Source organism: Melanostigma gelatinosum (genome assembly GCF_949748355.1).
Source record: "Melanostigma gelatinosum genome assembly, chromosome: 1".
NCBI lineage: Eukaryota > Metazoa > Chordata > Actinopteri > Perciformes > Zoarcidae > Melanostigma > Melanostigma gelatinosum.
The window spans coordinates 20,259,949-20,282,397 of NC_136634.1; the positions used below are offsets into that span (position 1 = coordinate 20,259,949).

The window sequence follows — 22,449 nt, forward strand, 5'->3', positions numbered from 1 at the left end:
TTATTAGCTGATGGTGCGTCTTTATTGCTCTCACAAGGACGCATTACCCCCATAACTGTGTAGAGTTGTGACCCATGTGAGTTATAATCGGTCCTGTGATGCATGCATGTACTGTTGCTTATGATATTGATGTCGCTGCAGCCATAGTGCACAGATGGATAACAGCCTTTGTCTCTGTAATCCATCACATCTCATCATGCAAAGTCAGATTGCCTCATTCAGACAGATATGCTGCGGGCAATATGTTGCTGCGGCAGCTCCAATGACAAATTCCACTGTAACTATAAATCTCACTCAAGCTATGAAATGAGATGCCATATGGGAGAGAGACACCTGATTGCACTGGAATCCCTGGGATTCTGGGAAGAACAAAACAACTCAAAATCAAATTCAAAAGCAACTGGATAAAGTTACGTTTCAGGCGGAAACCCGTTTGCTTGTGGGGCTTTTAATCCCAGTTTTAATTTAGATTAAATCCACATCTGGCATGTCCGCTGCGTGCCTCCACATCCTTCTTGGACCCCAAGCGGCTGACCACTCTTCCCAGGAAAAGGAGCATGACTCCACCCATTTTGGAGTCCACCCCAGGATTGAGAGGTGAGAGGATTGTTTTCATCCCAGACCTGAAGATGTAACGTTAAGCAGAGCTCTCATTACACAGATTTGTAGAGAGACATGGTACCCTGGCAGAGTGGTGTAACTGTGCACATGGAAACAAGGAGGTGATGTAAGAGGGGATTGTCATCCGTTATCTGTGCGTTTGGCTCGGACAGCTGTTTCTGTTTCTTCTTCTCTCAGAAATATTCAGCAGCAGGACTCTGATTGAGCATCCTGGCTCGCCGAGGACTTAAACTGTCATACCCAAAACAAACCAAAGAATTGCAACCAAGAAAATGGATTTCTCTCAGATTACGAGGAGAGCTTTTATTTGGAGCGTTGCAAATCACTTTGTTTATATTTCTTCTCAGAACATGGCTTCAAGCTTCTCATAATAAACTAAGAGGAACACTTCTTTAAATGTATGACAGAAGAGTATTCAGTGTGAGACACATGTTCAGGTCATACTGTAGGCAATATATTGAAAAGTAGAATAAAACTAAAAGTTACAGTTGGGTTTATAAGTATTTTCACAGTGGAAGGAAAAGCAACTTTGGATTGAATATTGCATGTTTATGGAAGCAGCTGGTTACTAATATTGCTGCAGAGGCTTTCTGGTCAGACAAACTGGACCGTCCGAGTTAAAGGGTTTAAAGTCTATCCGTCTCCGTGCAGTCTACAGTGTGCACACTCATTCGCAGCAGAGCAAAAATAAATGCTGTTCAATCTCCTTTGCATCCAGTGCAACACAGATACCTTCACAGCCTGATGGGAGGTGAGGCCTTTGGAGCAATAGTCATTTGCAGTACTTATTGTATGCAACACAGAATGGACTCATATCTTCTTGTAAGTTCGGGATTGGGTCAGTCAGTACTGTTCAGAAAGCTGTTGGTGGCAGGCTGTGGTGGTTATTTCCTGCAGCGTCGCCACCTTTCCCTAACAGAGCAAGAGACTCCAGTGTGTGCACACTCTCCTTGTCTAGACGTAATCCCAGCCCGGGTGGATCTGAGTTCTCACCCCCTCCTACACCTCCCGCCTCCTGCAGCTCCCCAGAGGCAGCAGCAGCAGCGGCTGCAGCCGCCGCACACTCCTCTTTGAACAACCGGTCATGCTCCATCTTGAGCTCTTGGTAAGAGCGGGAGAACATGTGGAAGATGGAGGTAGCAGGGAAGGCCATGATGAGGATCCCACTGAGGATGCTGCTCAGCGCTACAACCTGTCCCGGAATGGACCTGGGCACCATGTCGCCGTAGCCCACGGTCGTCATGGAGATAATGGCCCACCAGTAGGAGGCCGGGATGCTGCTGAAGTCGTGGGTGCCCGTGAGCTCGCTCTCAGCCAGGTGGACCAGCGGGGAGAAGAGGGTGACGGCCACGCAGAGGAAAAGCAAAAGGAGGCCAAACTCCCGGGTGCTGCGCCTGACCGTCAGCCCCAGCGTCTGCAGGCCAAGAGAGTGGCGAGCCAGCCGCATCACATAGAGAATCCTCAGCGCCCGCAGAATCCTCAACACCAGGCCCAGCTTGTCCAAGTAGCCCTTACCTCCTCCTGGCTTCTCGTGATCCAGGGAAGGGTCTTCCTCTGACACCACCAGGGAGACGTAGTAGGGAAGGATGGCCATGGCGTCGACGATGTTGAGCGGCCCGCGGAGGAATTCCAGCTTGCTGCGGGCCTGAATGAACCGCAGGAGGAACTCCAGGGAGAACCAGGCCACACACACTGTCTCTATGATGAACATGTTGTAGCACTTAGATGAACACTCACCCTGAGGTAGAGAGGGAAGGCGAGGGGTTGGGGGAGCAAGAGAGAGAGAGAGAGAGTCACAGAGAGATCGAGAATGAGAGGAGCAGGAGTTTGACAGGGAGCAAGACAGATGGGGTGAGATGGAGAGAAGACAAAAATCTGAGGTCAGATAATCACCCTCGGTAATCATTCATAAATCATGAGCTCCAGTCACTCAGTATGCTACGGTGACACAATCAATTGTTTTATTAGGGCAGGTTTCTAAGATTAATGTGACACTCCGTGGGAGCGGACACAGTAAGCAATCAGGTTTGCATGCCCTCTAACAACAGTCTCAAGGAACAGCAATGCGATATTAAAAAACACTGTGTGACGATACAGAAGAGATTTGGCAGCGATCTCCATCACTTTCCTTTTTTAAATTCGCCTGTATTCCACCTCCTCACATTCCCTCTGCAGAAAGTATCTGCAATCACTTAATGTATTGACGAGTCTTTTTCTTAATACTCGATGAAGATTACATTTCACTTGTCTCAGCAACTACGTCTGAAGAATACTGAATGCTTTAAGATGCATTTCCACTAAGAATGACCTCAAAAAGAAGCATTTTAAATTTAGTGGAGAAATATCTTTCACCACAAATAAATGAATTTCCGTGTTTAATTTCTATTCCATTATAAGAATGCTAAACCTTAGAAGGAGTGAAAGGTAATTAAAAGTTTGATTGCTAAAGTAAACTGGTCTCTCAGGGACTGGGTACGTCTGAAGGCAAAAAGTGTTCATAACTATTCAAAATGGCCTCACTGGAAGTTGGGGCTAACTGTGCACATTTTCCTAAAGTTTCTCCTCAAAGGCATTTCATTTGTAAACACAAAAAGTGACAGAAATAGCTGTGCGGAGAATAAGAAAGAGCACAAGAGAAGTTCAGAAACGTTCTTGTACACAACTCGTATTACAGTATAATACTCAGACGGATCAAGATTGTTCTTGCGTTTTGTTTCTTGAGTGATTAGCATGTTTACAAGTAGATCAGAATGAGTTACTTGTTTTCACACTGAATATGAAACCCAATGACTTGATATATATTTATACGATGGATATTATTTGTGTGCTCTCTCAGCCCATTTTTTCCACTTTTCTCATCGTTCACTCATTAATCTCTATGTCACTGTGCGTCTAATCTACTTTCCCTCCCTCTTCCCCATCTATTGTCACTCTGCCACCCTTCCTTTTCTCTTCCTGCCTCTGTCTCCACCTTCTCATCACTCATTATCTTCCCTCGTCCATCAGCCTCTCTGGACTCCCTCCCTCTCATCCTTCATTCTCTGTTCGCCTCACACACTCTTTCTGCTTTCATTCCTTCAGAGTTCTTCTGAGTGAAACACAACTCCCTCCACTGTTCCTCTATGCGTGATGCATCCTTCACATACGTGTCCCATTCCTCACGCTCTCATGTACCACTTGTGTCCTCTCTGCCTTTCTCACAGATTTTCCTCTCAGTGTGACTCGTAGCCTTCAACTTCATATCTACAAAGTGACGTGTATCTGTTTAATTTGTAGGGTTTTACAATATATGCAGTGCTATTCACCTCCATTCAATCTGAACCCATTTGTTTTTTTCACACTGTGATAATTTAGTGATATTGATAATAGCAATAGTCCCGGGCTATATTCTGCATCCATCTTTTATCAGCAGCCAAATCATTATAGCCCATTACAGCTATAGGGTATGTACTCTGGTGTGAAATCATTTTGTTGCATTGTATTGAAATTTTCATTACATCCGGACGGCAAACAACAAATGAAATACTTAAAAGAAAAAAAAAGGTTGTCGCAGGAATGAAAGAATGCCGTCCTTCATTCATTCAGCCCGAATGAAACGCCTGGACGAGCCACCTGTCTGTCTTCCTGGTTGCACACACTGCCTGTGCACTCATCGTGTGTCACACCGAGTCTTCCACAAGCTGCTAGCTTGACAACTGTGAGAACTAACAACAGCCATATTCGTTTTTTACGTTGCTGATGATCATTTTGGGGGAGTGTGGCTTTAGAGTAAGGCCTTCAGGGACTGCCTGTCAGTGATGCCGACTTGGCGACTTTCTCGCAAAATGTAGGGACTTTTGGAGCTAGTGCTGCCAGCTGCTTTCCTAGTATAAGAATTGGCAGCACTGGGTCGGGTTTTTCGGTTGAATCTTTTTTTTAAATCTCGCGTACTCTTGCTATTTTCTCAAGATTATCAACCCTAGCTTTTCACAAGCTGTTTCCCCTCTTGTCCCCTTCAAATTGCATCAAGCAGGAAACAGTATTGATCACCGTATAATCCTGACATGGCGCAAATTCTCACAAACAATTGCTTATTTACACAGACGGACATTTTTGGAGTTGTGTTTCTGACCATCTGATGAATGCAAGTCCAATATTTACCCGGCTTTTCAGATCTGTTTTGCTCTCCATCTACGAAATTGCTGGCTCTTTGGATGCTAAATGCTCCATGCAGTCACCAGCTAGCTAACCTTGTCAGTTTGCCGCTAGTTGCTGAGCAGGTAGTGTACAGTGGATGTTTTTAGAGCTTTTTTGCTGAAAACATCTGCCTGCTGCATCTGGAAACAGGGTTGATGAGAGTAAATTAAATCAGTTGTGAGCTGCAAAACCACTTGTTCTAAGTCTACATTGAAGCTACATAATGCTTACACTGAGTTAAATATCTACCCCATGAATTTGCACCATCCTCTGGCAACATATCACTCACGCAGCAGACTCCCCAGACTCCTCCGATTTTGATTCTGTGTGATTTGAAAAGCTGCCGACTCAACAAGTTACATATCAGCAATAAATACAATGTGCCAATGTGAAAAGCAGAGCATACAAGAAACCCTCCCTAAGTACAGCTGATCACAACTTCATCCACCTTAGTCCCTAAGTACAACATTACAATGGGATGGAGTCATCAAAAAGCAGGTTAATGGGACGACAAGGCTCGAAAAACTTTGCAAGTCTGCCATGAGTGCAATGGAGAACGTTCAAAGATGGGACCAGTCTGGAGGAGGCAACTGACATCATCACTGAGTGCATCCTTTTCTGTGAAAATACAATTGCCCCAACAAAATCTCACCACCATTCACTTTACACAGACGACTGCAGTAGCTGATATCCTGAGATGTTGTCCATCAACGACTCTGACAACACAGATTAGGCAATCTACAGTTTTGCAGGGTGGCGTGAGAACACAGCCCGTTCTCATTCAGGACTTCAAATACCGAGGCTTGGTCACGCCCCTCGGCACCCTTTAGCGTCTGTATGAGATGCAACGAGCTTCCAAATATATCTACAATGTAAACCCAACAGCATCATTATGAGGCGCTCAGAGCTAATGCTCCGGGAGTGCGATGAAGTAGTTTAAAGACCAAAAAAAGGAGACTATGGTGTTTGTGACCCAAAGTGTTGTTTTCTGCACTATTGTTACATTGTTTTTGTTTTACGTACTTATTTTAAGCCCAACATGTTATGTTTTTAGTAATCCTAACTCAGTGATTTAAATGCGTATACACTGTAAATCAAACAAAGCAGATTTCTGTCAGTGCTTAATTTTAGCGTTTCTATCATCCTAATTGCACCAAATGTTTAAAAAAATTGTAGGTATGTTTCGTGCTGCTACATAAGAAACTACAATAAAAAAATTAACACTTGTAAATAGCTTTAAAGTGCATATGCCCTGAATGTTTGCAAATGATAAACAGGGAGTCGAGTGACTGACCAGCGGACATGTGAATGTAAATCCACTCATATTCACTCTCCTTTTAACTCTTTTTTTTTGTTTTTTTTGTTTTCATCTCATCACGGAAACATCTGGCTGTTTAGCTGTTAAATGCTGACTTTATCCGTCTACCATTTGGTGGTAACAGACAGTGTGGGTTCATCAAGGCTTTTTAACTAAAAATAGCTGCTGCTGCACCTGCAAACGAGATTGATAAACGCAGAACAAATGAGCTAAAAATGGCTGAAAGTAAAGCTGATAATTCTGTGGGGACCGTTCACTTCACAAACTCATTACAGCTTGAAAATATGTATTTACAAAAGGAAAATCTATCTATTTAGTTCCACATATTAAAAAAAGATAAAATATCCATTTTACTGAATTCATCATTCACTCTTCATTGCACGTCAGTGGGAAGTGGGTAGAAACTGGGATGCCCAATGGCTTCAGCTGAACAGTCCATGATTTCTCCAGAGAATCTGAGGAGTTTGAGGGCTTATTTGTTCCTCATGTTTTTTTTTTTTTTACAAAAAGAAAATACTAATTCGATAGGATCTCTCCCTGAGAATTACCAATGAAATAAATTGCAAACTAAATACGTACATACTTAATCTTGCCTGCATTCCTCATGTTTTCCTCATGCCTACCTGAATCTATCTTTCAGACACTTTCTCCCCACAGCCCACATGTTATGTCTCTCACGTGCACTCTCCATCTCTCATTCATTTCCTTCCTCTCTGCTCTTTCTGTCTCTAGTGCTGACATTCGGGCTTTGTGACACCGTTCTCAGCCTCTGCTTGATCGGCCCATTTGTTACAGCTTTCCACTTCTACACACAAAACCTGCCACAATTCCCATCATCTCCCTGACCTTATCTCCTCTGTACAACTCTCACTGGAGCTAAAGTCTGTGACAGCTCATTTCAACACAGACACTCTTCACCCTAGCAGCTGTCTAGTGTTTCACATTACTATCCGTATTAACACATCTCAATGTCAAATTAAGACAAAGAGCGTAGCGAGGGTGCAATCAGGGCATTTTTTTGAACAGGGACATTTGAAGTGACTGCGTGCCAAAACCCACTGCCACAGAATCCCACAGAGAGGAAGGCGATCAGTCTACAATCAATTGAAGCACATGTCTTTCTGTAGAGGAAACATCAAGGCCAAACAAAAATATTTTAAAAAGGCAACCAAGTGACAACTCACACACACACAAGAAACAAAAAGTAGATCTTGCAAAGCTTTTTCAGCTGTTTCACAATGGTTAGCCAATCGCCACGAATACTTGAACGACTCAGAGGGCTTTTTAGCTCACAAATTTCCCAACCTTTTTGCCGACCAAAGTTTTCGCCCTCGGAGGCTGAAATTTGGCATCGTCAAGTGCGTGAAGGTGTGGGTTTGTGTTCATGCCAATTGGCCGAAAAGTGGGTGTGGCCTTGAGAGTGACTTATAACAAAAAGGCCATTAACTTCTGAACAGATTCATCTACCATGGGCAAACTCATCAACCGTTTATTGCAGACTCTTGTGGGAGGCAGGTTTGACGGTTTATGAGTTATGAATTGGGCAGGGGCAACCATCGTGGGAGGCATCATTAGTCTCAGCAGTTTCCATTTCATGTTGCCATAGAGGTCAAGTGTTTGTGAATGCATGCACGGGTCGATGCATTCAAATTCAATCTTTCTGGCGGAAAGGTCTAAAGACAAACTTGTCCCATCTTGCTGTTTTGGAAGCCCCAATTGACCCTTCCCAATTGAGTTTTACACTTTTGTTTTCCATTTTAGTTGACAGCCTCCCATCTACCCATTGCAAGTGAGCCAACACTGTGCACTAAGTAAGCTGCCGGATGCTTCCACAGCAGGGTCACTCTGTGCCCCACGGGTTTGAAGTGTAAATGTGTTGCTTTATTGTTCGACAAGAGAAAGTTTCTATAGAACTGAATTATGAGCGTGTACTTCTGGATCACATAAAGCTCCACATTTCTCTATGTTTAGGTAATTAGGACAACTCTATATGCAGCTGGCATACTAATTCATGAAGGATGTGTGGATGTGTGCTTTTCTAACCACTGCGTGACTATAAACTGCAGTGTGTTTAAAATGTGGGTATTGTCCTTAGGAGTGCTCCCTGGTGTTTTATTCCAACTTTTAATTTCATTCTCTGCCTTTGTCACAGCATGTCTCTAACTCCACAGCGCTCTCTTCTCTTGCACTCCGATAGAAAAAGCCCCCATGATGATCCTACCCAGTCTACGTTGTTTGGACAAAAAAAAGGGAACAAAAGAAAAGACTCTGCCCGTCAATCAGCTCTACCTTGCAGCAGACCTTGAACATACTTTGCACCACTGAACATAATTTCTCAATGCTGCTGTGCTGACCTTGCACTGACTTTTAAAGATTCTAGAAAGAAGAAGAGAAGGAACGAGGGAAGGGAAGGGACGGCGAAGACAGAGACAGGAAGAGACGCAGAAAGAATTAGGGTGTGTGGTTGAACGCCCCACCACTGGCCTTCACTGAAATACTGCACATCAAGCACTGTGTTCACTAGGCATGGGTTATTAAAGGGGTTGTATCATATGACACCTCGATCCATCAGCAGGCTGGTCTCCTGTAACCTGACAGCTGCATGTATGCACAAATGCACACAGCTGCGTCAGCACTTATAAAAGTATTTTAAAGTTTTGTGGTGATATCAAGTCAATTTCAAAGGAATTGCATGCGATTTGTGGGGACATACTGAATCCACACAAACTTTGGGTGACACAAGAATTGCTGCCATGGACCAGTAGTCTTGAAAGTGATGAGACAGTACATGGAACAAATATGTATCTTGACTGAAGTGTGTGAATGTACAGGGACATAATGAACTAAGTATGTGTCCTGCCTTTCAAGAGAATAATAATATCATATAAATATAATGGTTCAACAAGCTTGATCAAAAGCTCATCCAAACCTTCCTTTGCAGAGCATTTGGAGGACATCAACCATGCGTCCTTTCCCACAGTCCAGCTGTTTTATGGTGCATTCAGGCGTTTGTCTTCATCTGGTTAATCAGGACGCCAGGTTATGTTTCCGAGATGCATCTTGGTTATTTACTTTGTAAGGTGTATTATCATTTTCCAGTAGTATTGGACTTGTCTTGTTGACGAACACACCATTACTGTAGATTTGGTCTGGTGAGTTTTATTCGGGCCTCATCAATAAGGCACAGATTCAGCTGGCATACCTTTTGTAGACCATATAAATGACCATCTTACTCTCCTTTTTGGCAGCACTGCACAATTGTGAGGAGTGTCTGACATTTATGACAGTTTCCTTGATAAATATCAGTTTGTTTTCAAAGATCATGAAAAGGTTTGAGATCAACACATGAGAAAGAACAAAGTAACTTTAAAAAAGGAAAAATCGTGAATATCTGGATAAGTGCATTGTGTTTAGAAAGTCATAGAATTAATTTGTCAACTAACTGAAAGAGCAAATTGTCAACTGTGAAATCGCTATTCCGCTGTCAACAGCGATCTTTCAACAATCTCCAGCACGAAAACACCCAGACGTAAGAGAGCCTTCTCCATTGTGCTGTGCTCCTCTGTGCTGTGTTGTGCTGCACAATCCCATGCTGGCACGGACAGGATAAACACCTCATACTTTGCTGTTCTCTCCCATAATCCCACTTGGCAGCCACGCAGAAACATCAGACGGAGGGGATATGGCTCATAACCAGATAGGCTGCAATAGGAATGGAATCTGCTCCACACTGATACGGTCCAACAGCCCGCAGACATAAATCCATAGGAAATGCACGTGCCTGCTAATTATTCGTGCATGTACACACGTAAGTGCTTCAATGAGGTTCCCTCATTAGCAGAGTTCAATCATGCAAATATTCACGTATCCTCTTGTGGTTTGAGGGTGTTTAAGATGATATCTCTGCTATACAGCAGAATTTGACAGTTGTGAGACGCTGCTTTTTTTGTTCTTAATCGCCTTGGATCGTTTATTTCCCATTATCTCAGTTCTGATGATGAGGTCATCTGCAGTTAGGTCATCTCCCTCTGACTATGTATGTGTGTAATAAATTATAAACACCCCAATCGCATCCAATTGGTTTACCACCCCTCTCCTCTTTTCTGCATCTGGTTTATTTCCTCTTCTCTATCCTCTCCCTTTATACTCTCTCTCTCTCTCTCCAGCCCTTGCACGCCTAAAGACTTGTTTACTTTCTTTGACTTATAGCTGCTCTGACTGACTGCCAGCATCAGTCCCACCCTGCTGAGCCAACAACGTTTACAGACTTGGACACCTATTTATGCTCCGTTCCTGTTTGTTTAATGGAGGTTTAAATTATGAAGGGGAGGTAAAAAATGTGGCACATGGGTTTTTAATTCATTCTTCATTTTGTGCCCCTGTTGTCACTGGAACGAGGCTCATGATTGATGATGCTCCTTTGTCTTTTCGGCTCAGCAGGTGTAACAAGCGGACTCTGTGTATAGAAAGACAAAGAAGACAACAACAGTACAAACACACACACACACACAGAGTATGAGTCACTTTAAGCCGCACTGTGAGTTCCTTGCATCCCCTGTTATAGTGTGTGTTACACATCTCAGCTATGGAATTTAATTACCGTAAATAGATTTATATGCTGTGAAGAATATAATACATATACGAGCGTTATACAATTGTATTACACCAAAACAGAGTCCACAATAGTTTTGGCTGTTGGCTGTGTTCCTTTGAGCTGCAGGGGAAATTCATTCATGCTTTCATATCCAGACAGTCACAAATTTTGAAAACCGAATCACAACTCCCCAATCAATCAATTTGGAAACTGGCTTTGTTGATTCACATAATGCAATTCTGCACAGTTCAGAAGCAGAAGGCATGCACGCAGTAATTCTTCTGAGATTTTATCACAGCCAACACTTTGATGTTTTCAAAATGATTCACAATGGAGCTGGAGATTGGTGCAAAACCACAGATAAAAGAACAAACTCTGGCTGTTTCTGGCTTTTGGAGATACGAGCTATCGCAGCAAAATATGTTCTTCTTTTTTTCATTTGTAATGTGCTTAATCATTGTATACAGACGAGGAATCTCCCTTGGTTACCCTCTGTAAGTGACCTATGAGCTCGGAGACCACATTATGAATGACGAACCTTTAGTGTTGCTAAAGGCTGTAACATTCATATCCCGTCACTGCATCTACGTTGGACATGGTCGTTTCACAGACTCAGTGTGATTACACACTATTACACAAACTGCCTTCATCTTAATGACATTAGCGTTTGTAATGTAAAATGCAACGGTACAGGCCATTTATCTCCTCCACTCCTCTTAAGCCTCTGCAGTTAGTGTGCCTTGGTATCATAAATAAATATGTAACTACAACAAAGGTTGTTTTTGCAGTTTTTGCAGCTTGTTAAGATCACAGAATTAAACTTTTGTCCTCATGATGAAGAGGGAACCTTTGCTGAGCATTTATTCATTTGTTCAGCTTTGGCAAAACAATCTCTGAGAAAACTGAAAACAGTCTTCTTTACTTAAGATCTCCCTGGCCTTCTCTCACATTGCTTAGTTGTGTTTTTTATGACAGTTTGCTCTTCACACATTTTACGAATCTATTTTTCCTCATGCCCACTTAACAGTAGGCTACAACGTGTGTGATTTTATTTTATATTGGTATATTCAACAATGATTCTGTTCATAAATATGACTATGTTCTAAAGTAAGCCAAGAATATATGTGCATGTCCTCGGAGTGTGTGCTCTCTTTATGTGTCCCCTCTTCCTCATGTGACTGGTGATACAGCTGCTCTGGGAGGAAAGATGAGTAAAGGAAGGAGCGAAAGGAGGCTTCACGGCTGCTTTAGTGTTTACATCCTCTGTGTTCTCTAGTTATCTTCCACTCCTTCTCAATGACCCAGACTCTCCTCTCTGTGCTCCCTACATTCTAGTACTGGAAGAATCACCGAACTTGGCTTCAGACGTCACAAGACACATTATCTCCGTCTCACTCTGTCTCTTAATAGAATAAAAAATCCCACTTGTCCAGACAGTGTCAATGGGTCAATACGACTATTGACAATTCTCTGCTTGAGAACAAGAGGATAGTCAATTAGAAAACGTTTCAAACCCACAGTCTAAAGCTTAAATCATGCAGTCTGCTACTAGTCTCACTCCATCACTCTCTCTGTCCTTTTCTCTCCAGATACTTGTGATTGATGCCCTGGGATGTAATTATTGAACAAGCAAATCCCACTCCAATATTCTGGCATTAAGGACATAAAATGACCACTTCAATTCCTCCCCGGGCCAGAATACAACTGAATTAGGAAAAGGAGAGCAATTTCGACAAGGCTGTCTGAAAATACTCCATCATCCTTGAGAATATTAAAGTATCTGAGCAACACTCGCTGAGAGTAAAAACCCTTTGATGCATCTGTCGAAAAAAATGCATAGAAGAGAATGAAGGGAAAGCTGCTGCTTTGCTAAAAACTTTTACTCAGAAAAAATTAGCAAGAAGGAAAACGCAGTGTCTTTGGTGGATTTTTGACATTTGAACAGCAATGAGATGTAAACTCAGGCAGGCTATCAGTGTGTGCTGAGACCTGCTGCTTTAGCTGCATGCACCCTGTTCTTTCCAGTCTCAACACGGTTTAGTCCTGCCAGAGACTGTGACGGGCAGTGCTTGGTTAGGACAGTAGGCAAAGTGGAAATATGTCTCATGGAACGACTGATGTGTGATGCTGAAGGTTTTGTTTCGCCCTGAATAAAAGCAGTGAATGGGAGTTTTATTTTTGCAGACATTATTTTAGCGTTTGTTAAGAGCAGTGTTTTTTTTTAACACTGATTAAAAGATAAGAAAAGATGCTACCTCTGTATGTGGATTTACAACAACCTGCACTGCTGTGTTAACGTCATCCATCCCTGTTGCTGTTGTTCTGTTGCTATATAGCCAGGTAGCTAACTAGCTATGCAGGAAGGCGACGCCCCCAGACATAATCCTACCAGCCAAGCTCAGTTTGGTCAAATGTTTCTCCACTTGGTGGAACAGCTGTCAATGAACACAGCATCGGTTCTCCGTGAATAAATCCAAGCTTTCTTTTACTTCTGTAACATCGCGCCAGCATTTCACCGGACAGACAGTGAAAACAAAACGTCCAAATCAGGCTGTTGGCACATTCCAATTTGTGTCTGAAGATTGTGATGTTCACGTTTTGACTTGCTACTCTCGTCCAATTCCCAAAATGATAAAAGACTACATTTAAAAGACGACGGCACTAAAAACTTCTCAGACAGTTGAACTTTTCTATCAGCTGGTTCTCAAAAGCCACTCCCTGATTTTATATCAACATGTCATGCATCTATTAGCATCTCTGAAACACATCAGGAGAGGTTGCGCTTCCTGTCAAAACATTGCAACTGTACACTGCCGGATGGAATAACAGTGGCTCCATAGTCATATGGAGAGAATTTACAGAAAGAGCCGAGCACTTACTCAGTGGAGAGATACACACCCACAGCAGGGGATTGGGAATAGACGGATTGGTTATTATCAGGGGTCTTGAAACTGAAAATAAAGGCCCCTCCCAAAGCATTTACATCATAGTGATATACAGACTGATAGAGGGGATCAACTGAGGACAGACAGAAACACATTACATAGATCGACAGAAGGGAGCAGGAGGAGGGGCAACTAAAGCACTGTTTATCTCTTGACTTTTACCCGGCCAGAATCTCACTCGAATCCGTTCACCCTTTTTAATTCTCTCTCCATAGCATATTCTTTTACTCTACCTCTCTCCGACATATCCTGTTTTTGTTATCTTTCTTCATCTTCCACTTATTCTATCACTCCTTTCACCCACAAATGTTGGCCCAATGCAGCACAAAGCAGACCAACGACAGAGACAAACATCAGGGCCGTGTCAATTCAAGATGACAGCTGTTCTGCTGCTCCTGCTGCCTGGGCAGGCTAGCCGGACAGTGCAGATGGAGATCAGCAGCAAAACACCCAAGACTTGTTGTAAACTCAGGAGCATGTGGAGAGAAAAGCAGATGGATCTGCCATCCTATGTACAAGAATTACACAACCTAAAATGTCCTCACAGCGAATGGAGATGTCTAACAGAACCATACAAACACAAACACCTGAAGCCTCGGTTACGCCTTCCGCAAGCACGAACATGAGCTGACGTGGAAACGTGACAGGGAAACGTTATACTCTGTGTCCGGTTTCTCCCTGTGGCAAAACGACCCCCCGCGAATGGCCGTGTCTGATGGTGTGACGTCCCTTTGACTGTGTGGACACTCGCTACCCTCCCGGATGACGCAAGCATAAATCACGCTTAAGTTGTCCTTACAATCCACAACGTCCGACACAACTGTTTAAACAGCCCGACACATAGCCACAGCAGTGTAACTCTCCTTTTTTTCTGATACATTCTTGTCAGGAGGAATCAATACAGTGTAACAATGGTGTGTGTATGTGTGTAAAGGTTGGGTGCGCGAGGAGTTTGTGCAAGTGCACTGGCCCCTGAGGACAGCTCCATCACTGCTACTCTGTTTACCAGAGAGATTTACAAGCAGGAAAATCCAATTTCCCGTCAATATCTCAAATGCAATTGTGATACTTCACATAAACACAATATCTTTGCATTCATTAACACCTGTACGGTGTCTCTGCTTCTGCTGCCCGGATCTCTGTATTCTGCTGGATATCTGGTTCTTTCGTGGTGAACCTTGTCACTGCTGTCAGTGTATAGAAAATAACCTACAGTAGCATCTGACACCACTTTCTGTTTTACCTACAGGCTAATTCTTAAAGATTTGTCCTATCATATGATACCACCTGCAGTCATGCAGGTTTACAGCCCCCCAATGAATCAGACCCAGGGACTCGATCCAATCCTGTCCATCTGTGTTCCTATGACTGTCACCGACTATTGGACTCCCCCTGGCAGGGAGCCTTCTCAACTTATCAAGCATTCTGTAAGCGGCATTCTCCTCTTCCTCCTCCCTAAATGTTCCAGTATCACACCCTCCTGCACTTGATCCTTTGGCTGCCTGTGCCTCATATCAAAATCAATACAGAGGCGCTGCTGATGACGACTTCTCAACAGCTGTTGAACAGATGTGTAGAGTTTTCTTGCAGCAACCGGTCTTTGCATAAGACGCATTTCATATCCTATTTCTTATTTAAAGGCACCTCGGACTAAAATGCGTAACCTTAAAGATAGAATATTTGCCTGCAAGGGAAAATGTATATGTAATTAGAAAACCAATCGTAAATGAACAGAGGGTATGCTGCAGTCAGATTTTAATGGAGTTAGAAGGGCTGAGAAGACTCAAGACTAAATGTGTGCAAAATTCAGAGAAAGCCGTATCGGTTATGGTGGATGAGTTCAATACTATTGTATGTGCATGTGACTGTGTGTGTGTGTGTAGGCACGTGACTGCCAGTGCATGTATGTGTGTGTGTTTACATTTGTGCGACTGTGAGTATGTCTACTGATACACACTTTTTGTGTGCGCACGTCTTTCGTGTGAGATAAAGTTAGCCCGTTTCATTCTTCCCTCGTGTTTACTGACAGATACTGGACAGGCCTCTGTGAGCCGCTCTGGCTTCATTATCCAACGCTGTTATGGGCAGACACAGATCACGGGACATGCACAACACACACACACACACACAGAACAGCATCCCATGAGTATATTTAAGAGGGTGTGACGACAGGGAGTTTTTATATTTGAGCATTTTGAAGACCGACTTTTTCCAGCATGACAGAAATGTCTGCCTCAATCTGAAATGAATGAAGAAATATTTGTGGTTTTTCTCACTCGTAAACAATGACAAGCTGTTGGATGATGTGTTCGTTTCCAGGAAGCGAAGTTAGTGTTGGAGATAATGAGCATCCACTTTGTCATGTTAAGTTATTAGCAGCTCTGTTACTTCATGGTGAACGTGTCTTTGAGCAGGGAAGAACTGTGAGGAGAGATGGCTGTAATCACTCACACAACTCATGATAAACCTTACTGACAGTCCCTGGAGGCATCTGACTACAAAACTTTAATTTACGAGTCCTGTTCAAATTCAAGTATTATAATATATTATTTCGTATCAGTTTGACTTTGGTTCAGGGCCCTGTGCTGCAGACAGTTCCATTCACAACATGCAAATATACTTGTTCACTTACCCTGTCCTCTTCCTCTCTGAGGTCTGGCATGGTGCTGATACACAAGCTGATGACAGTCACCGCAACCATGATCACAGACAGGCAGGCAAAGATCTTCCCCGGTAAGCCAGACTGCGGATTCTCCACCATATCTCTCAGCCAGTTCATCACCTTTTTGTACCTCGTCTCCTCCACCGGCTCGTGCTGCATAGCGTTTCTCTGCCTGCACTCCTCCTCGTGCCGCTCCAGCTCGTTCATCTCCTCGATGCGCGTGTACATCTTCCTCTTACAGCAACGCTCCATGTACGTCATCTCCACCCCCCAGTAGGTCAGCTCATCGTGCAGGGAGAGGACGCACATCTCCCGCAGCAGGCGCAGTTTCCCTGCGGCCAGGAAGTTAAGTATGACCCTGAAGGCGGACGGCGAGCGGTCGAAGAAGAACTCCTTGCAGGCTTCGTCATAGTCGTCGCAGACCCTGGCGATGTCCTCGGGTGATCGGCAGCCACAGAGGCGGCCAAGTCGTGTCAGGGGGAACTGCTCCAGGGTGCTCCAGGGGAAGGTGTAGCGGTTTCCCCCAACGTTGATCACCGCCAGCAGGGCGTGGTCGATGGACACCAGGTCCTCTGGCCGACGGATTAACTGAGCCCTCTGGTAGTACGCACCCTGGAGAGTGAACAATGAAAAGCTTCAGTGGATGCGCAGCTGCATCTGAAATATGCGACTTGATCACTTATTCGATATAATTCTTCTATTCCTTTATCGCTCTTATTTTAGTGACAATCTTATTCATACCTTGATGGTCTCCGTCTCAGGGATTTCTGTGAAGATGAGGTTGAGACTGCTGTCATCGCTGATGGACAGATTGCTGAAGTCATGGTTGGCGTTGCTGATGATGGGCATGGCAGCATCTGGAAAGCACGCTGCTCCTCACTGGGCAGCTCAGGTCAAGTATCGAAGGCAGAAAAAACCTGACGATTGCGCCACGCTCAACCTTTCAGTCACAGGACCAAACAGTTCTTTCTCTATCTCAGCCTCCAACAACTTCTGTTAAATCGCTAGAAAAACTTTCCTGCCACAGCCAAGGTCTATTGTGGACAAGCTGAGCATCAAAAATGTCTGAAGCTCTGTCTTTTTGGCCTCAGAACCTCTCATAACAAGGAGTTCTTTCTCAATTACAGACAAGCTATGGCTTTGGCTTCCAACCAACAGAGGAAAAACCCAGAAAGGAGAGAGATGAGGAGTATCAGGATTCCTGTTGACACATTTTAATGTGGATGAGTTTTGACGTGTCCATCAGAGGCCCATGACAGTCTCAGTTGGCGTATCAGGATTCAGCATCAGATCAGAGGGTAATTTGGGTCTGAAGCAAGAGTCTGGAAAAGGAAAACCCCAATAGAGAGAGTGGGTTAGGATTGATCAGTGGCGGATAGCTGCAGAGGATGAACTGGATGAGTCATGGAGGTGTCCTGGGACTGAGGGGGATCCTCTGTGTCGCCGCAGCAGGATGAGGGAGGGCCTATAGAGCCGAGGTGGCATCATGCAGGCAGTGAGAGAGAAAGACAGTATGTCAGAAAGGAGCTAGGATTGATTGAGATTAAGGCAGGTTTACATAATAGAGAGAGACTGGGCATAGAGACTGCAGTTAAGAGATGTGTGAGAAGACAGAAAAAGGTGAGGAAGAAGAGACCAAGAGCACACCTCATTGAGAACGCAGTGCTGTGTGCTCAACCCTCCTCTTTCACTTCCTTTCAGCGAGAAACAAGACAGACAGACACGTCAGCTCTGCTGCTATAAACGGCCCGTCAGTGTGGTCAGCGCAGGACTTTATCAGAGAGCAAATTCAGTTACACTCACATCAACATTCCACTAAGGATGTCCTGGCTGGATTACACTAGTACGTGTGTTAGAAAACGCAATGAGCAAGTAGAAAAGAACATTCAGGCCTGTGGTGTTATTTCCACTCTGAGTGAGTTACTGGCTGTTGTAGATGGGCAGCGATCCTATCAACAGACACTGACACACGGGGTCCAAAATGTTTTTCTTGGCATTCCAATTGCCCTGAAACTTATTGGCACAGTCAGGCATCACAGTTGCCCAGAATGGCTCGCTGTGTATTAAAGCCTGAAATAGTTGTGATTCATTTCAAACCGGGTCCTATGATCACATTAGTTGTCACTGTGACTAACTTACAACTTGTCTATTTTCCTACTGCAGAGTTATTTAATCACATGCATTAAAACCAGCAGCCAGCAGATAGAAATATTGTCAGTCGACTTTTTAACAGCTGACATTTTGACAGGTCATAGCAGGGAAATCCCATGCAGGCTGAATTCCAGTTAGCCATTGTTAATGCAATCAAATACACCTGTGCCTTAGCTGTGGCATGTCAAAATGTGTGGACGAAAAAAGGTCTATCACATACTTCTCAAAATAATAATTGCATAACTCTAAAACTTTGATGGTGTGTTTTGATGTTTTGATTTCACACAAGTGACAGATTGGAGTAGCTCCGCAACCTTTCAAGATAAGAGCCACGCAGTGTGTAAGAACAGTTTTAGCATTGAGTGCTATGGTGGCAAATGATGAAAGAATAACGGCAAGTTTTGAAACAGCTGGAATTATCCTCAGAGACTCATTGTTCTTGTATCCAGCTGCTATAACAATACAGCTGACTTACATTTGGGTGGCTGCCCTGCACTTTTCTCCTGCCAGCTTTTGTTGTGAATATAAAGCTAGAATAGATTTTTCTACACATGCCGCGACATTTTAATAAGCCAGCATCTCTGAGGGCAATTCCAGGCCCATTTCTAAAACACACGTGTATATAACACATGCACACGTACAACACTCATCTGTCACTGTGACTAGACCTGACTCACAGCCCTGATGGTGAGGACAGTGCGGTGTCCTGTAAGACTAATACTGTCCTACAGGCATGTGGGTTTGTCAGAAATACAGTAACACGACATATTTTGCTCACTGCAGCCTATACACAGTATTATCAGTACTCCGATTATTCTGCTCAGTGTATATCTACAGTATAAGCTTATTGAATGTGTGACTGGACAACACGGACCGTTTGAAGCAAAGGGGCCGCACCAACATGCGTCACTAATTCAGATCCAGGAGGATCCTGTACATGGTGGAACCAATAAATCACTTCTGTCACGATACTGGTGTTTCATTTCCACTCACAGGTGGAGGAGAACATGCTATTTATTCATCGATTTGTGTTCCCTGTGGCTGTTTTTTCTTGGTGGAAAGTTAATTGAAGGAGGTGTTTTTAGTAGCACACTGGTGTTATCAGCTTTGCTCGACCTCTTTCGCTTCTCAAATGGACACAACAGACAGGAGAAGAAGGATATCAGAGGAAGTGGAAAGTAAACTTTTTTTCCGATTTTAACTACACGGGAATGTTGAATTTTTTGCAAGATGAGTATACTGTAAACATGTTAAAGGTACTATTGAAGTACATACAACTTTAGGTTGTATGCAAATTTGAGCATGTAAAAATGATTTTTTTCCACGATGGATTCATACTGTATTTGGCATTAAGTCAGAGAGCTTATATTATATTTAAGGCCAGGTTAACAGTGTCTCATATGGATTGGGTTGCCTCAATGTAACTAACACCATCTATCTTTCCCTCTCTTTCTCTCTCGCTCAACTTGCAAAAGCGCACACGCGCGCGCCCACACATACACACACACCCACACACACACACACAGAGTAGCGGAACTATTTCGGGTCCAGTCAGAGCCGAATGTTGTTTAGAAGGCAATACAACACCCCTTTTTATAGTATAATTAATTTTGCATTGGGAACAACTTTGCGTTCGTATTTTAGTTAAAACCTACTGAATCGAATACACTGGCTATATGAGACAATTTTTCTTACTGTGTGCTGCAGTGTTGACGAGATGAAAAGACACCAGCATCCCTCGTTTGAAGTATTGTGGCAGCATTGCAACTTCGGACAAATATTCAGGTGCACACACAACCCCCGCAAGCATCAGTATAACTTGTGAAGTGCATCTTACCATTGTGAGCCCGGCACTCATCTCCAGACGGCCAAATCGGCTCGGTATGAAAGCCCTTTCCCGCTTTGCAGTCCCTCCGATCATTCAACACCAAATCAGGGTGTCAACGACCATTCCAGACCGCCACATGTTATGATAACAGGAATACCTCTCCGGTGTCCGCATCATCCAAGCTGGTGGAGGGCGCGCAGAGAGTCTGAACATACCAGAGATGGAAGCAGCGTGTAAAGGTTTGGTGCGCTGAAAGTGTCCCGTTACAGCTCGGTTAGTGCTGCTGCAGAGGAGGAGGAGGAGGAGGAGGAGGAGGAGGAGCAGGGGGGGGGGTGGGGTCCGGGGTGAGTCTGAGCCGGTGTGCGTAACAGAGGCGACACCTAGTACCCAAGTTCAAGTTTGCGTAAAGGTGACGAAAAGAGCAACATTGTTCCCGAGTATGTGCGCTCCCGATTAGACAATGGTATTTTACCAGAACTGTAGAGGGAGTGTGTCTCCCAGCGTTCACTTTACGTTTCTCCCTTTCCTTTTAGATTATAGGAAGTTCAAGGACACTGAGGAGATGCTCTCAACCGTGTCCTGCCCTCATCGTTTCACGCACAACAGGGGCCACGGTTACCCCCCACTACTGCTGCTAAAGGTTGACTCTTCTGAATCTACAGGGAAGCACCAACTCAGAGTCACAATCTTACATACATTTTGAGTCGCATAGCACTAAACACACATCATGAACACCAAAACTAATGCAAAGACAACGAGGCAGAACAGTATTATGGAATCATGGCATCAAAGCAAACGCCATACAATAATATATCACTCATTGTTGCCATCTTTAAAGCAAAGATCTTTATGTGCCCAACTGAGGTCTTATGTTGACGCTGCTTGCATGTTCGAAGGAAAACAGATTTGTTGAATGAGCCGTCTGAATGATGGAAAATAGAAAATGGGAATTTTGTTTTCTATTGTTCTTTGGGAACTGCACAATACAAGGATACAATATGTTCATATATGACATGTTTAAATTGCTCATTTTAAATTACAAATGCCCTGTGATTTTGAGTTTGATTTGCTCTTGCATCCTTTTAACGAGCTGCGACAGCAATGCTGGTTTTCTTTTTCAGCTCGTGAGCTTGTGTGCGAGTCATTATGGCAAAATGTGGTTCTGGAGACTGTAGCGCGGACTACCACAGAGGTGGTGTTGAGTACTTTGCCAGGTGTTTATATTCAATGTGATCTCACAGAACTGCGTGATTTGACCCTGACCGTGTAAATGTGCAGCTTGTAGTATTTGGCGATATGGTCTGATTTGGGATTGCATCTGGTGTGATCCCATTGCATGATGGTTTCTACTTATTTTCATTCTATATGCTTCTAATTATTTATTTTCTACTTTTAAATTATTTTGTATGTATTTATGTCCTCGTCCTGCTGCAACACCTGGATATTTCCCCCTGGGGAAATTAAAGGCTTATCTCATCTCATCAATCTCATCTCATTTTACTTGAAAAGCTCTTCATCAGGATAAACTTCAGACTTTTAGCAGTTCTTTTCAGTGCACATTTCATAAGGCAAGGCAAGGCAAGTTTATTTGTATAGCACATTTCAACAACAAGGTAATTCAAAGTGCTTCACATGAAACCATTAAAAGCATAAAGGCAAAAGTAAAGGAGATTTAAAACATACATTGAAACAATAATCGATGTCTCCCTGAGACATTGCGCTGCACGCAATCAACCATACACTGCCGCAATTCTGCAATTACTCGCACACAAACCACGTCTGGAAAAGATCTCTGCCGATCTGCGTTTTATAGTGTACACCTTGCACGAACTCGGTCCCGGAGGAAATGGCGACATATTGTGCACTTTCTAAATTTGAATCGATGTCTCCCTGAGACATTATGCTGCACGCAATCAACCATACACTGCCGCAATTCTGCAATTACTCGCATTATTATTATTCATAAGGAAATTTTCCACATAAATGGTATTTAAAAGCATATAGAAGTATCTTTAATGTGGTAACTAATGCTCTTTATTTTGTATATGTATTACTGGGTGATGCATGTTAAATGTACAACAGCGATGTCTTGTCTTTCGTCATACGAGATGGGCACAGTGTTTGGCACAACACAGAAATAAAAACTAACTGAAT

General features: G+C 43.5%; 1 protein-coding gene across 1 annotated transcript; it reads right to left on the reverse strand.

Annotated features, from left to right (window-relative positions):
* Positions 1-979: 979 nt before the first annotated feature.
* Positions 980-20,472, reverse strand: kcng4a (potassium voltage-gated channel, subfamily G, member 4a). The gene is made up of 4 exons (XM_079267312.1): positions 20,305-20,472; positions 17,058-17,781; positions 16,287-16,928; positions 980-2,359 (listed from the first exon to the last, which is right to left on the reverse strand). The coding sequence occupies exons 2-4, from the start codon at positions 17,163-17,165 to the stop codon at positions 1,475-1,477; spliced, it is 1,635 nt and encodes a 544-aa protein (XP_079123438.1). The 5' UTR covers positions 17,166-17,781; positions 20,305-20,472; the 3' UTR covers positions 980-1,474.
* Positions 20,473-22,449: the final 1,977 nt, after the last annotated feature.

Excerpts from the sequence above, each read along its gene's own strand:
- kcng4a (XM_079267312.1), bottom strand. The coding sequence starts at position 17,165 with ATGCCCATCATCAGCAACGCCAACCATGACTTCAGCAATCTGTCCATC. Across the intron at positions 16,929-17,057 it reads CTGAGACGGAGACCATCAAG|GGTGCGTACTACCAGAGGGC; the intron begins GTATGAATAAGA and ends TTCACTCTCCAG. Across the intron at positions 2,360-16,286 it reads TCAGAGAGGAAGAGGACAGG|GGTGAGTGTTCATCTAAGTG; the intron begins GTAAGTGAACAA and ends TCTCTACCTCAG.